The sequence below is a fragment of the Neolamprologus brichardi genome, chromosome 18 (genome assembly GCF_056152115.1).
Source record: "Neolamprologus brichardi isolate AB-2024 chromosome 18, ASM5615211v1, whole genome shotgun sequence".
NCBI lineage: Eukaryota > Metazoa > Chordata > Actinopteri > Cichliformes > Cichlidae > Neolamprologus > Neolamprologus brichardi.
The window spans coordinates 28,773,731-28,787,325 of NC_142121.1; the positions used below are offsets into that span (position 1 = coordinate 28,773,731).

Genomic DNA, 13,595 nt, shown 5'->3' on the forward strand with positions numbered 1-13,595 from the left:
TCCCAGTATGCATAATCTCTCTCCAGGTTGTCCTTCCTGTAGTTGTTCTGGGTCTTTAGAAACATCTCTCTCAAGTTTTCTTTCCAGAGTCTTTGAAATCTTTTGTTTCCTAGCTCTGTATATACTCTGTATCTGGAAAATAACACAGGGGGATAATAATATTGACCCTGGTTATTTTGGAGTTTTATCTGAAATAATTTTGTTATTGTGTGTAAATAGAAATAATGAATGCTTTCTAAAGAAATACTGTGTTGAAAATCCCTTGCTCTTTAAAAAAACACATGGGAAACATGGAAACCTTTGACAAAAACTTTTAATTTCATAGGGTGGCTAATAATTTAGATTTTATCTGTATATTGATTGATGCATTGTTTATATCCACGGGAATATGTAATGAAATTTCTGAGTTTAAAGCAGATGGCTGCAATTATTTCATGTTTCTTTCTTGCACAAAAGGTCACTTTAAAAGACAAGTTAAAAAAAAACACTACAAAAACATTAGAATACTGAATGAAGAATTCATTCATGGTGGTTTAGCATTTGTCCCACCTGTACAGCACCTGACCAGCGGCGAATGAAAAGAAGTAAATGAATCAACGATCATTCAATCAGCGGTGATTCAACAGAACCCAGTGTCCATGCAGTTCCATCAGTTAATGAGTCTGGTACCTAAATGTATTCTCATAACAACAAACAAAAGATAAACTTATTTGCCTTTTTTTCTATGAGTTAATTAAAAAGGGTTCTTTGTTTGTTGTTTTAATGAGCCTACTCATAAGGGCTATATACACTCACCAACCAGGTACACCTGTTCAGCTGCTCATTAACACAAATATCTGATTAGTCATTCACATGTAGGCAACTCAATGCATTTAAGCATGTAGACAGCGCACAATGACCTGCTGAAGTTCAAACTGACATCGGAATACAGAAGAAAGGTGAATTAAGTTACTTTCAGCGTGGCATGGTTATTGGTGCCAGACATGCTGATCTGAGAATTTCACAAAGTGCTTATCTCCTACTCAAACAACCGGCTGTACGGTTCACTGAGAAGGGACTGAAAAAGAGATGATATCTAGTGAGCAGCAGTTCTCTGTGTGAAAATGCTTTGATAATGTCAGAGGTCAGAAGAGAATGGCCAGACTGTTTCCAATAGGAAGGAGAAGCTAACTCAAATACTCACTTGTTACTACCAAGCTATGCAGAAGAGCATCTCTGAACAGAAGACCTCATCACATGTCGTGGGTTACAGTTTGTTCGGACTCAACAAAATTGGACAACAGAAGACTGGAAAATGTTGCCTGCTCTGATGAGTCTCAATTTTGGCTGCAACATTCAAATAGGCTCAGAATTGTGGGTAAAACATCATGAAAGCATGGATCCATCCTGCCTTGTATCAACGATTCTGGCTGGTGGTGGTGCAATAATGGTGTAGGAGAAATTTTTCCGTGACACTCTGGGGCCCTTTGTGCCAGCTGAGCATTGTTTAAGCACCACGGCTTATCTGAGTGTTGTTGCTGACCATCTCTTTTTGACCACAGTGTACCCATCTTCTGATTGTTGCTTCCAGCAGGATGACCCGCCATGTCACAAAGCTTAGATCAAATTGGTTTCTCGAACATGACAATGAGTTCAATGTACTCAAATGGCCTCCAGATCTTGATCCAATATAGCACCTTTGGGGTGTGGTGGAAGGTGTGATTCACATCATGGATGTGCAGCAAACCTATCTGCAGCAACTGTGTGATTCTATCATGTCAATATGGACCGAAATCTCTGAGGAATGTTTCCAGCAACTTCACGAATAGCAAATAGTAATAGTTGTACCTAAAAAAGTTTGTGGTGAGTGTCTGTTTGTGTTGATATTGGATAAAATATCTAATCCAGCTTCATTCTGGACCTGGAACCACAAGAGGGCATGACAGTGACAGCCTCATTTGTATTTACTGCTCCCCTTCTGCTTTCCCATTCCCATCAAGTTAAGCTTATTTGCAGACTGTTGGACAGATAGACAATGTCTTGCTTTCTTTTCAAGATTGTAAGTAGAACTTTAGAAGTGAATTTAATGAAAGGAAATGACAGAAAAGTAAAGTTTTGGTCAGTCAGAGCGAAAACTGCAAGCCATGGGCAGATAGACAGACAAAATATTGTGTTTTTAGTTAATGACCTTGATGATGTTGTTGTTTTTTAGCAGCTTTGAATTCATTTTATTATTTTTCCTCATCTAGCACCTATGTTCCAAGTGCAAGGACAGGTTTAATAGGCTGTTAGCTTTAACACTAGGTTTTAAAAAAAAGGAAAGAAAGAAATATTTTACTATGAAACAAGAGAATAAATGTTGCTGAAACAACAAAATAATTGTTTATTACAGAGAAATGGCTCTTTCCAAAATAAAAGCTCTACTATACGCTTCTTCTGGGCTATATTCTCAGCAGCATATTAAACATATCAGGTCCCCATAAGGAGAATCATGTGCTAACGGCTGTCTAAATGACTCGGGTAAAGTTTGTAGCATGCCTGCTTGTTGTTTTTGTCTGCTTCCACTCGTCTTTGCACTAGGATGATGTCGGCGTAAATGTGCAGCCATATCCGTTGTGTTCCCACTAGTGCTGTCAGCGTTAATCTCGTTAAAATTACATTAACGCCATAAATCTCCGTTAACGAGTTACCGCGGATCGCCCCGTGCGTGGGGCTGGACGGCGTCAACACGTTAACAAGCTAACTGTGCTAACGCACTAGTTCCCACCAATTGAGCATTGCGTGGCACATCCGACATGCTGTTTTACTTTTGTCCATGACGCGCTTACCATCAGGGTCATACGTCACATGAAGACCAAAATAGTTCCAGACGCCAGATCTGAATGAGGGTGGGGGAGGTTCAATTTCGGGTAGCGTTGAGGCAGTTGCCATGTTGCAACGAGCTTAGCTTCTGTCTCGCTAGCTTGCGCTGCCTAGGCGGAGTAGTCAAACGCAGATCCACTGAGTGCTCAACACAGACAGCATCGTCAGAAGAAAAGTTGATAAAATAAATAAAAAATTTTGCATTGTTCGATACATATGCGTACGGAACCGAAAGCACTGTATCGAACGGTTCAATATCGATACGAGTATCGTTGCATCCCTACAAACTACATCAAGTCGTATATTATGGATGCAAAAAATAGGGAAAATTTTTGAATCCTTTCAAAATGCCACAATATTGCCACTCACAGAATAGAAATAAATTGGAGATAAGCTGCCCATTACAACATAAAAAGATTTGCCCCCTTAGTCATGTCCTGGTTCATCCTCGAATGCATCATCGACCAGTTATTATTTAATTGCTTCTGTATCATTTTCATAAAATTCTGATGCATTTGTGATGAATGCGAAACAATTTAGGGTGAACTTGGTTTTTTGCGTGTCCGTTTTGGTTTTGGCACGCACTTATATCACTCTTCATTCTTCTCAAAACGGTGAGGAAAAATTCAAACCTGACTGCAGTAAAGTCTGCCGTCATAAAAACCAAAGCTCCCCTCTACCCATCGTCAGAATTGCTTTACATGCGTGACTTTACTCTATCTCCATAGCAACTGTTGCTCTCCCAGTGTAATCTGTGCACCAAAAAAGAGAAAGAAAGCAAAAAAGATTCATTTCAAAAAGAAAAGCATGGAGTTGAGGACATGGAAGACACTGAGAGCAGGGGAGAAAAGGGCAGAGAGCAGCTAGCAGAGAAGCAGCAGAGTAAATCACTGGTCGCCTCCCATACTCTAAGAGGCAATACAAATACTACCCATTCAAATCTATTCAAACACTATTTGCCAAGTCATTTGCAGGTATGCATTTTCCTAACTGTGTCTTGACGTTGCGTCCCCATCAGCTTGGTAATAGCATCATGGAGCCCCCCCTTCCTAAAGTATCATCCCCACAAAATGCCAGCCAGCACACACCGTCTCCTGTGTGTGACTCCACAGCGAGTCACTGATCTATCCAGTGCACTGACAATTTGCACAAAAGCCTTAATTAATCCTGAAACTGCTTTATTGATCAGCCGTTTAGCCAAACCCTCAATGCTGCGTTTAGTGCCAAAGTTTGGTCGAGGAATTTTCAACGTATTTGTTTATTTTTACATCAGCGAGGGCTGGACGGGGAGAGCACGCACCGCTGTTGAGATTTGTAAATGTGCTTCTGTGTGTTTGCTGAGGCTTGTGAAATTTCTTTTGCGCACATGGGGGGAGGCAGATGGCGCGGACAGATTTTGCTTTTCTCAGACGAGCATTCTCTTCGCTGCTACTTCAGCCTCCTGCGCTGACAGGAAATACCTGTCTTTTTATTTCAGAGAAAATATCGGCTGCTATTGCATATTTCATTATAGCCCGGAGGATGGTGCGTGCGCGTGTGGATGTGTGTGTGGCTAATGGCGAACAGCGACTTTAAAGGAAAAGGAACGGGAAGGCACAGATACACACCCAGAGAGGTTCAAAGGTTAAGCTGCCTCTATGCCCAGATCCCCAACAAAAAGTTTCTTGTTGCCAAGTCCTTATATCTGGAGGGGCACTTCTGACTCTCCATCTGCCGCCATCTGTCCCTTTGCTGTCCCCATTCGAGTGTGGCAAGAAGACGGATGCAACACTGTGATCAGAGACGAGCCCTGAAACAGTATGGAGCAGGGCGAACAGTAATTGTTCTCTCCATGGTCCTGGTGCAGAGCCTGCATGTCACGTGGGAGGATTGGAGCGTTTGATTTAAAGCCTCTGACATCCTGGATTTTAATGCCCGACTCACTCACCAAAAAAAACCAAATCTTTGAAACAAGGGATTTCGGAAATATTGGGAAGCAGGAGACGAGGTCTAAATTTTAACCCTGGACACATGCACTTCAGACCACCAGGCACCAGGACACATAGAGACAAACAGCACACAATACTTCAGGCAATCCACTGTCAGAAAAATTATGAGCATCAGCCTTACGGGCCAGAATCATTGTGAGGACCATTCAACCTTGGGTAATTGTAAATCCAGAAAGCCAGAGGAATATGTGTCACCTCCCGTCACGAACCCATACACACACACGCACACACACCTTCTCGCTTCTCCTCTCTTACAGTGTGTAACAACATGAAACAGCATGCCCCTCAGCTCTTTAGTTTTCAAATACAGCACACTCGCTCATCTGGATCTGAACCCAGAGCACGTAGTGAACAAGTTATGCCACTGACTCAAGACTCTCATTTGGTATGCAAGGCCTATTTTTTTTTTTTTTTTTTTTGAGGATCTGTGCATAAATCTCTAAATCCTTCCTGAAGTGTGAGGAGGGCCGTATGCGGTATGTAAAGAAACAAATGGCACAAAACATTTGGTTACAGCTCATCTGAGAGAGTTGCACTGAATTGGACCGATTGTATTTAAAATGCATCTGGAGCAGCATGTATTTTACATTACATTACAGAGTATATGAGTCAGTAAAATCAGGGTGGAGTGCATAATACTGCGCGAACAAACTGCGGCCGCTTTGTGAGCAACGATAATCACCTTCCGGGGTTTAGCAAATAGCACACAGTTCGTATTTTTAGGGAGTTCGTCACTAAATCTGAGCGTCCGTTTCTTCACACGCTGCGGTTGATGTTCAGATGTGCCCATTAGCTGTATAACTCCTCTGGCTGTGAAATAAGTCTAAATTAGACCCAGATTTGACAGTCGCTTGCTTAGAGACTTTAATGACTTTAGCATCCTCAAGCCCTTCCCCCTTTTAGAGAATTGTGCCCTCATGAATTAGTGAAGAAGTGTGCACAGCCAAGACAAGCACTTACATTTTACTAAGATGGGGTGGTGGGTGGGTGGGTGGGGAGAGAGACGCTTCTTAATCTGCCCTTTTCGGTTGTTTCCAATTTTTCCTTTTTGGTTTTGACTTGGAAATTGCAGAAACGGAAGACGGGAATTTGGTTAGATGTGGCAGGCGATGGCATTTCTGGGTGGAATAAGCTGATTTTGGCGTAAATGTGACTTTGGAGCACAGCCTGACAGCTTCTGTTAAGGATGTTACACCTTGTCTCGTTGTCGCCCACAGCTTAGCCAGCCCCTTTAATGTGCTGCTAACTGATGTACTGCATGGTCTCCTGACCTAGATTTGAATGAGGAAGAGACTTGAAACTGTTAAATTCTCCAAGGTGCCGGTGACCTTGATTCGAAATCCCTACTATGTCTTTGTGCGACTGCTGCAGGGAGCCGGTGTTTTGCGAGTGACAAAGCCCGCACAGGTTATACAATGTAGACCTACGAGATAACGCTTGAGGCTCGAACCCACATAATCAAAACAGCGAGCGATGAGACAAAATGAGAAAGGTGTCGGTATCAAGGAGATGTCAGGGTGGCTGGAGAGACAGAATAATCAGGAACAAGGAGGGGAGGGGATGACAGTATAGAGCCTGAGGCCATCCAGACACACACGTGAACACCCCCCACTGCCCCCAGCGGCTCATACCATCAGCCCGCCACCTTCTTGCCACCACCCTACATCCATCACACAGAGAGGGCTTGGGTGGATTGTGGGTGAGCGCTGGACCGAGAAGATTCCTCTCAATAGGAGCCATTCAGGCTGGTTTGTCGCTACCAATAGCACCCATGGGAACTCCAGCCATGGGTAGCAACACTGGAGTAAGCACCCCCTCCCTTCAGTCCTGCCTTTGTGTGTGAATGCCCTACAATGCTCTGTGACAGGTGACTGTGGCGCTGACTGTTTTTGATGTTCCAGTTGTTTTCTCATTTAGTGCGCCGGCTTTATCCAACTTCATTTTCAATTTCAAGTTCAATTTTCCTTCCATCTTTGCGCGCCCCTGCTAATTTTCTATTCTTTCCGCGTTTCCTATTCCATAAATATTAACACCGGAGCAAAGAGACACACGCGCAAATACGCACGCACCTACGCACAGACACCGCGCGCAGAAGCCCACGTACCCTCGAGACGGGCACCATACCAAACGCGTTCAATTCAGTTGAGCTCACACGTCCTCATTTCCTGTAATCACTCTCTCGTTCTTATTTCTCCGACTCTTGTCTGTTTCTCTTTCTCTTCCTCTGCAGGTCAGGACCGCAGTGAGGCGGGGCTTATTAAGCGTTTCCGCGGAGATGGCGTGCGTTACAAGGCCAAGCTGATTGGGATTGATGAGGTGACAGCCGCACGCGGGGACAAGCTGTGCCAGGACTCCATGATGAAGCTGAAGGTGCAGACTTCTTTGTGTGTGTGTCTGAGTCTGTGTGGACATCACTGAGCATCTTCAATCATCTCAGTCAGATTTGCAGAAAGCATGCCCAGACATGGCTGTGTTGTCTGTTGTTGAATGAATCACAGGAGCTTGTCTTATCCTGTGTATGACTCACTGAAGGTTTGAACTGACCAGATGGAACAAATGAAAGTCCAGCCTTATTATTCCACAGCGTCCTATAGAAAGCTACTGTAAGGTTGGCTTGTGCAAAATGGAAGCGGCTTTGTACTTTATTTTAATAGGCTTCTTTATTTTTAGTGTCGCTCAAAGCACTTCGCATATATTCATATGTCTTTGTTTTTTCTTTACCTCCGGGGCAAACTGGCTCCCTATTCTGAGAAATACTTAAATCAGTATATCAGTCAAATAAGAGAATTTTCACTTTTCCGCATGTGCGAGGAGAGTAACCATCCCATCCCCCCACCCCGATCTGTCTCCTGTATGTTTTCTCGTGTCACTCACACTCTATTTTTACAACCAATTTCATGATGTTACACTTGTGGCACATATGCAAACTGCGATAACATGACCCAGATAATACTTCAGCTAGTTTTCCTTGCAAAATATTGAAAGTAAACTAGATCAAATTCAGCCCCAGAGACAGAGAGAGTCAGAAAATGCCTGCATAAAAAGTGGTGGATGAACGAGTTGGGTATTCATGAACTTACTACATAATCTGCGAGTTGTTTCTATTATTTTTAAATGGGAAGAAGTGTCAGAGAAGTAAGGTAAATGGTGGTGCTGTGGAGAAGGCTTTGTTGGGGATCAGGGGCTGAAATCCCCCCCACCTACAAGCAAGAGGAGAGCGCAGCAGGAGCGAGGCAAATGAAGGGGAGGGTGTGGGACACAAGAAGCAACAACAAACAGGTATGAAGGGCAGCGAGGATTATGGTAGGAAGGAGACAGTTTGATGTATGAACTTCTACTTAAAAGGAATTACCTCTATTAAGTCACCTTTCAGGAGCTTCTCTCCTCTAAGTGACTGAGCCTGCACATGTTGGATAGACAGATTGGTGAAAATGCTGCCTCTGTTTAGGTTTGTCGATTTAATTTCATGTAAAAGACAAAGTAATAGAGACAGAGTACAGAGTAAATCATGTCTATCATTATAATCAGATGCTTAAATCAGGTCTATTTTATTTTTCAGCTTTGTTTTGAATTTTTAGACCGTGGACAGCTTTAGCTTTTGTGGCTCCTGTTGTTGTTTTTTGTTTATTTATTTGTTTGCAGCCAGAAAAAGTGATTATTATCACATGAGTTGTAGTGGCTATTAGCTGATGCTAGCTTGGTTATCTATGTGCATCACACAGACTTGGGTATCTGCCAATTATAATAAGGTTAAATCAAAAAATTATAATTTAGCTCAGTAAAAGTGGAGCAAAGACTCTTTAGATGGGCTCTTAGTACTCTTAACATCTTTTTTGGTCAGATAATTAGATTGAAAAATATCTCAGAAAGTATCAACACCAGAAATGCAGTCAAGAGGTCCAGTTCAGTGTTGTATATTAGCTGAGCTGAAGCCTGGCAGCTTGCAGCAGCAGCTGTCTGTCCACCTGCCATTCAAAATGGCCACAAATTAGAAGAGTTATTTACAATTCTTCCCATGCGGGTGAAATAAGGTAATAGGATATTTGAAAGAAACAAAAGAAAATCTTATAGAAGGCTGGAAATGCCGTATTATTTTGCTTCAAAGTGTGGCATTTTTGGACAATATTAATGTCTTTGGGGACTGATTCACTATCGAGCCATGAGTTCTGTTTGAAGAAGTTTAGATTTTGGTATCATTTCATTGGCTTCTTGTCTGTTTTTAGCGCTGAAAGTTGCTGTTTCTTTGAATTTGGCAATTACAGTGATCTGTTTTGGGGGAAACATTTTGAACTGCCTGATGATTTTAAGATTCACACCTCTGATGTGATTCTTATCTTTGGTAATGGTCTTATACAAAAATTGATGAATAAAACCTGGCTTCTCAGAGACAAAGACGATGTATTCTATTGAGGTGTACTGCAAATGTAAACCTGTATCAGGCTCTGGTTTTACATTAAAGGAATAAGACAAATGAATGGCAAGTGATATTTATCAGTTGTGCAAAGAAGCAGCGCACAAGCATCGCTGCAGTAATTGGCTACAGGATAAGCAGATGAACTGTAAATGCATATTCTCAATGACTTTCCTAGAGCTTAAATGTGTGGGAAGCCCCACTGGAAAAGCAGTATAGCCAGAAGGCAAAACCTCTCATTGCCCATACCCTTTTCAAATGATACAGTACTTCTAATAAAGCAACTTTTTCACTGCTTTGATCAGACATTTCTGCAGTGCCCTCCATATGACTCCGGTAGTCACCAGCTCCCAGCCAGTTACAGTCAATGGAGCAGTCAATACAGACCTGCTATTATCTGGACAGGGGATAGAGAGGGGGTACAGGTCTCTATTGAGCTGCCGTTCACTGCTGTGCTTACTAATCCGCCAAATGGGGATGCCGATGACTGATTGACAACATCCATTGACTCTCCTGCCCACCCGCCTCTTTCTCATTTGCTTTATCTCTTTCCTGCTCCTGTTGCTTGTTCTGCTCTTTATCCTTCGCCCTCCTCCTTTATGTACTGTTATTCCTTCAGCTTTTTACTGTATAGTTATTTAAAGCTAGCTCGAAGGTGATTACTGCGAGTCAGGGTTTGTGGTTGTGTTATCAGGTAGGCTTTCAAAGAACTTCTCCTCCCCCTCACATGCCCCGAACCTGGTTCTGCCGAAGGTTTCTTCCCGTTAAAAGGGAGTTTTTCCTTCCCACTGTTGCCAAGTGCTTACTCATAGGGGCCCATCTGATTGTTGGGGTTTTCTCTGTGTTATTGTAGAGTTTTTACCTTGCGATTGCCATTGTGATTTGGTGCTATATAAATGAAACTGAACTGAATTGAATTGAATAGCATTGATGCAGTTTTTCCAGACATACTGAGCGCAGAAGGCAAGCTTTTTCTCTACCCTTATCTCATCTTTCCTCTTCTCCTCTCTTCTATTTTCTCCCAGGCGTTGTTCTGTGAAAGACATGTCAAGCACACAGGTCGCATCAAAGGGAACACGGTGGAAATTTTAATTGTTTTCTTTATCAGAGCTGAGAATATGAGGAAAAAGGAGCTGGTGAGATCCATGGGAAAAACACACTTCAAAGGCTGGATTGGGTGTTCAGTCAGCACTATGTGAAGTTGCCGAAGCGAGCTGACGTCGGTCAGCGGCGCGATCCGTTCTGTCAGCAGATCTCACCTTATTGTTGTTAGCCAGCACTTGTGTATTGCCACGTTGAGGTGCAGCACACTTACTTCAAAAAAAGGGAGAGAAAAATGGTTCTAAAGGGGGAAATGGCAATAATAATATAACTCGCTGAACAAGGCGATGTGTGAATTCCTCTGAGAGTGAAGCTTCAAGAAAAAAAGAGCACATGAAAGAACATCCTGTCCTATCACACTTTATGTAACTCCTGTCACCCTGCCCCCAATCTCTACCCCACATCTCCCACTGCCACACTCACCTGAGTCGGAATAGAGGAAGGCTTCATCATCTCCTTTTATCTCCTCATGTCGTTCCCTTTAATCTCCTGCAGGGAATGGCTTCCTCGGCACGTTCCAAAGGGGAGCACAAGCAGAGAGTCTTCTTGACGGTCTCCTTCGGCGGGATCAAGATTTACTGTGAAAGATCAGGGGTGAGTATCACATTAGCGAATAGGCCCGGTTTGTCAGGGCTGCGCTGCCAACCTCTGTGCCAGCTGCTGTACCGTGAACCTACAATGCAGGACATCCAGAGGGCAGACGCTCGTACGGCTCAGTTCACAACGGCTGCTCGGGCCGCCATCTTATAAGCCTGACTCCCACAGTTGACATATTCTTGCAGCTGCATTACCTGTAACACATCTTTCGGTGCGTTGACCATATTTCAATCTCTTCTCCAAATGTCAACAGAAATCACGAAATAGCATGATTCATACAGGACAGTTTGCCCTTTAGCCCTTAAAAGTTAAACTTGACAGCACTGGATTGTGGGCCTTGCATTTGCTTTACAACCCAAAGCCAAGTGGTTTACTCCAGTGCGATTAGGGGAGTGCTGCTGCAGGACCTACTTAAGATCACTCAGGCCCTGTCTGTGTGCTAATGATAGTGCAGTGAGCAGTCTTATGGCGATGATATGAAATGGACTGTTTCCGCCTGCATCCTGGCTTCCACCCCCACCCGGCGGACTCAGAGGCCTGCTGTTCCATTACAGGATGATCAAGGGGCTCGCTTCTCCCCCGTCCCGCGGCGTAGTGTTGGCTAGATAGGCCCACTCTGCTCATCAGCGCTAACCGATAATTAGCACTCAGTTCCACCCCTTAATGATCATTGCCGCTAATGCTAATTACACCGCCGGCTCCACCTCAGCTGTCATTAGAGCTAAACTGATAATTATGCAACAGCGCTCGTCCCGTGGCTGCCAGCTCCCGCCCGACCACCAACAGCCTACCCCTCACCCCACCAAACAAAAAAGCCCCTCATCTTTTTGATAATATCTCTTTTCAATGTGACTGGTGGTGATAGTAGTACGTCTTTCGCCTCTAATGAAAAAGAGCATTAAGCCTCCAGCCACGACCCGCGCAGCTCACCAGCTTTTTGACATGCTCATTTGTTGCTCGGAAATCATGCCCCCTAATGCTCCTCTTTTTATTTACTGATTACTGGCAGTAAATAACACTCCACACTTAATACCCCTCTTGACTTATTTAGGTGGAAATGGGGATCGCTAGAGCACAGGCTGTGTCAGCGAGCATTTAGATGGAAATGCTTCATGTAAAGCTGATGTGATTCGCCACTGAATTGAGTGCCCGAGTCGTATTAGTTTTGTATTTTACATTAATCTGAGGCATTACCGGCGACACACGGCGCCGAATATCGGCTAATATTCAAACAAGCGCTCCTTCCTGGTGTCTAAGCACATATCTTCTAAGAGAGGAGGAAGCAGATGGGTGTGAAGAGCTGAGTTACTCCTATATACTTATAGTTTTGCAACTGCTAATATCTCTTGCTTGCTAATTTGGTGTTTTTTTTCGTCGAACGGCAACTCGAGTCTTGCTGATATCACAAAACAGCACAAAGCTAAAATCGTGCTACTGGTTTATATCTTTAATGAATGCTAGTTCTGTAGCTACATTATCCATAAAGTTATATGCAGAGATGAGAGCACTCTTTGAAGCACACTCTGTGTTGTGTTGCATTTGGCTCAACAATATGCAAAGATGTTTTAAGTAGCTTTGACCTACTTTGTCTCCCAGCACAGTTTACAGTACTGTGGTCTGTTTTTTTAAGGGAGGATTTTAAATCATACATCAGGTTTTCATTTCTGCATCTTAAAGTAGAAGACGACAAATAGGACACGTGAAACAGAAGACCTTTTTTTGTTTAGTTTTAGCTAACACGCTCATCTTTTTTTGCTATCAAGGTGCTCCTTCATCACCACTCAGTCCATGAGATCAGCTACATTGCCAAGGACACCCGGGATCATCGCGCCTTTGGCTATGTCTGTGGGAAGGAGGGCCACCACAGGTTTGTGGCCATCAAGACCGCGCAGTCTGTGAGTACTTTTCCCCACTTGATGAATATTTTAATTCTGATTCTTTACATTTGGCAGGAAAGAGAATAAGGTTGACTTTGACTATGACATGTTAGTTTATTAACTTGCCTACAACTCTGTTTAAGGTCTCAGATTATGAACAGTGTATTTCCTATTTTAAGTAAAACAATTTCTTCTAGTTATGGATGATGGAGTACTATTAGTACTATAGTATATATGTATATGTATGTATGTATGTATGTGTATATATAGATATAGATATATAGAGAGAGACAGAGACAGAGAGGTGATACTTTGATTATATACCATCTATTGCTAACCTTTTCTTAATTCAGTCCTTCACCATCATATTCCAATTCTCTCATCCAGGCGGAGCCTCTCATCATTGACCTGCGTGACCTCTTCACACTCATCTACGATATAAAACAGCGGGAGGAGATGGAGAAGAAGGCCCAGAAGGACAAACAGTGTGAGCAGGCAGTGTACCAGGTAGGTTTTCCTGCGTTGAAGTCTTTGCACTTTCGTTTTTTGTTGTTTTCCACTCAGTTTCATTTCTAATTTGGAGGTGAGATCACACCTTATAGCTCCGCCTGCAATTCATTCACACAACAAATATCTTAACACATTGTAGCTTCCTTTAAAGTGCGACGCTGTTTTGTGTGTTTGTCTGGACCATTGATTTCTGTTCTGAATATCTAACTACAATGGAAAAGCAACAGGTTTTGCTGGTTTGATTTTATCATTATTATTATTATTATTATT

General features: G+C 43.0%; 1 protein-coding gene across 2 annotated transcripts in view; it reads left to right on the forward strand.

Annotated features, from left to right (window-relative positions):
* Window positions 1-13,595, forward strand: part of LOC102794687 (disabled homolog 1-like) — a 48,552-nt gene that overhangs the window by 23,185 nt on the left and 11,772 nt on the right. For both annotated transcript variants that reach the window (XM_087831421.1, XM_087831422.1), the window contains exons 3-6: window positions 7,060-7,199; window positions 10,837-10,935; window positions 12,702-12,833; window positions 13,203-13,322. In XM_087831421.1, the coding sequence (XP_087687547.1) occupies window positions 7,060-7,199; window positions 10,837-10,935; window positions 12,702-12,833; window positions 13,203-13,322 (491 nt within the window). The remainder of the gene's footprint in view (window positions 1-7,059; window positions 7,200-10,836; window positions 10,936-12,701; window positions 12,834-13,202; window positions 13,323-13,595) is intronic.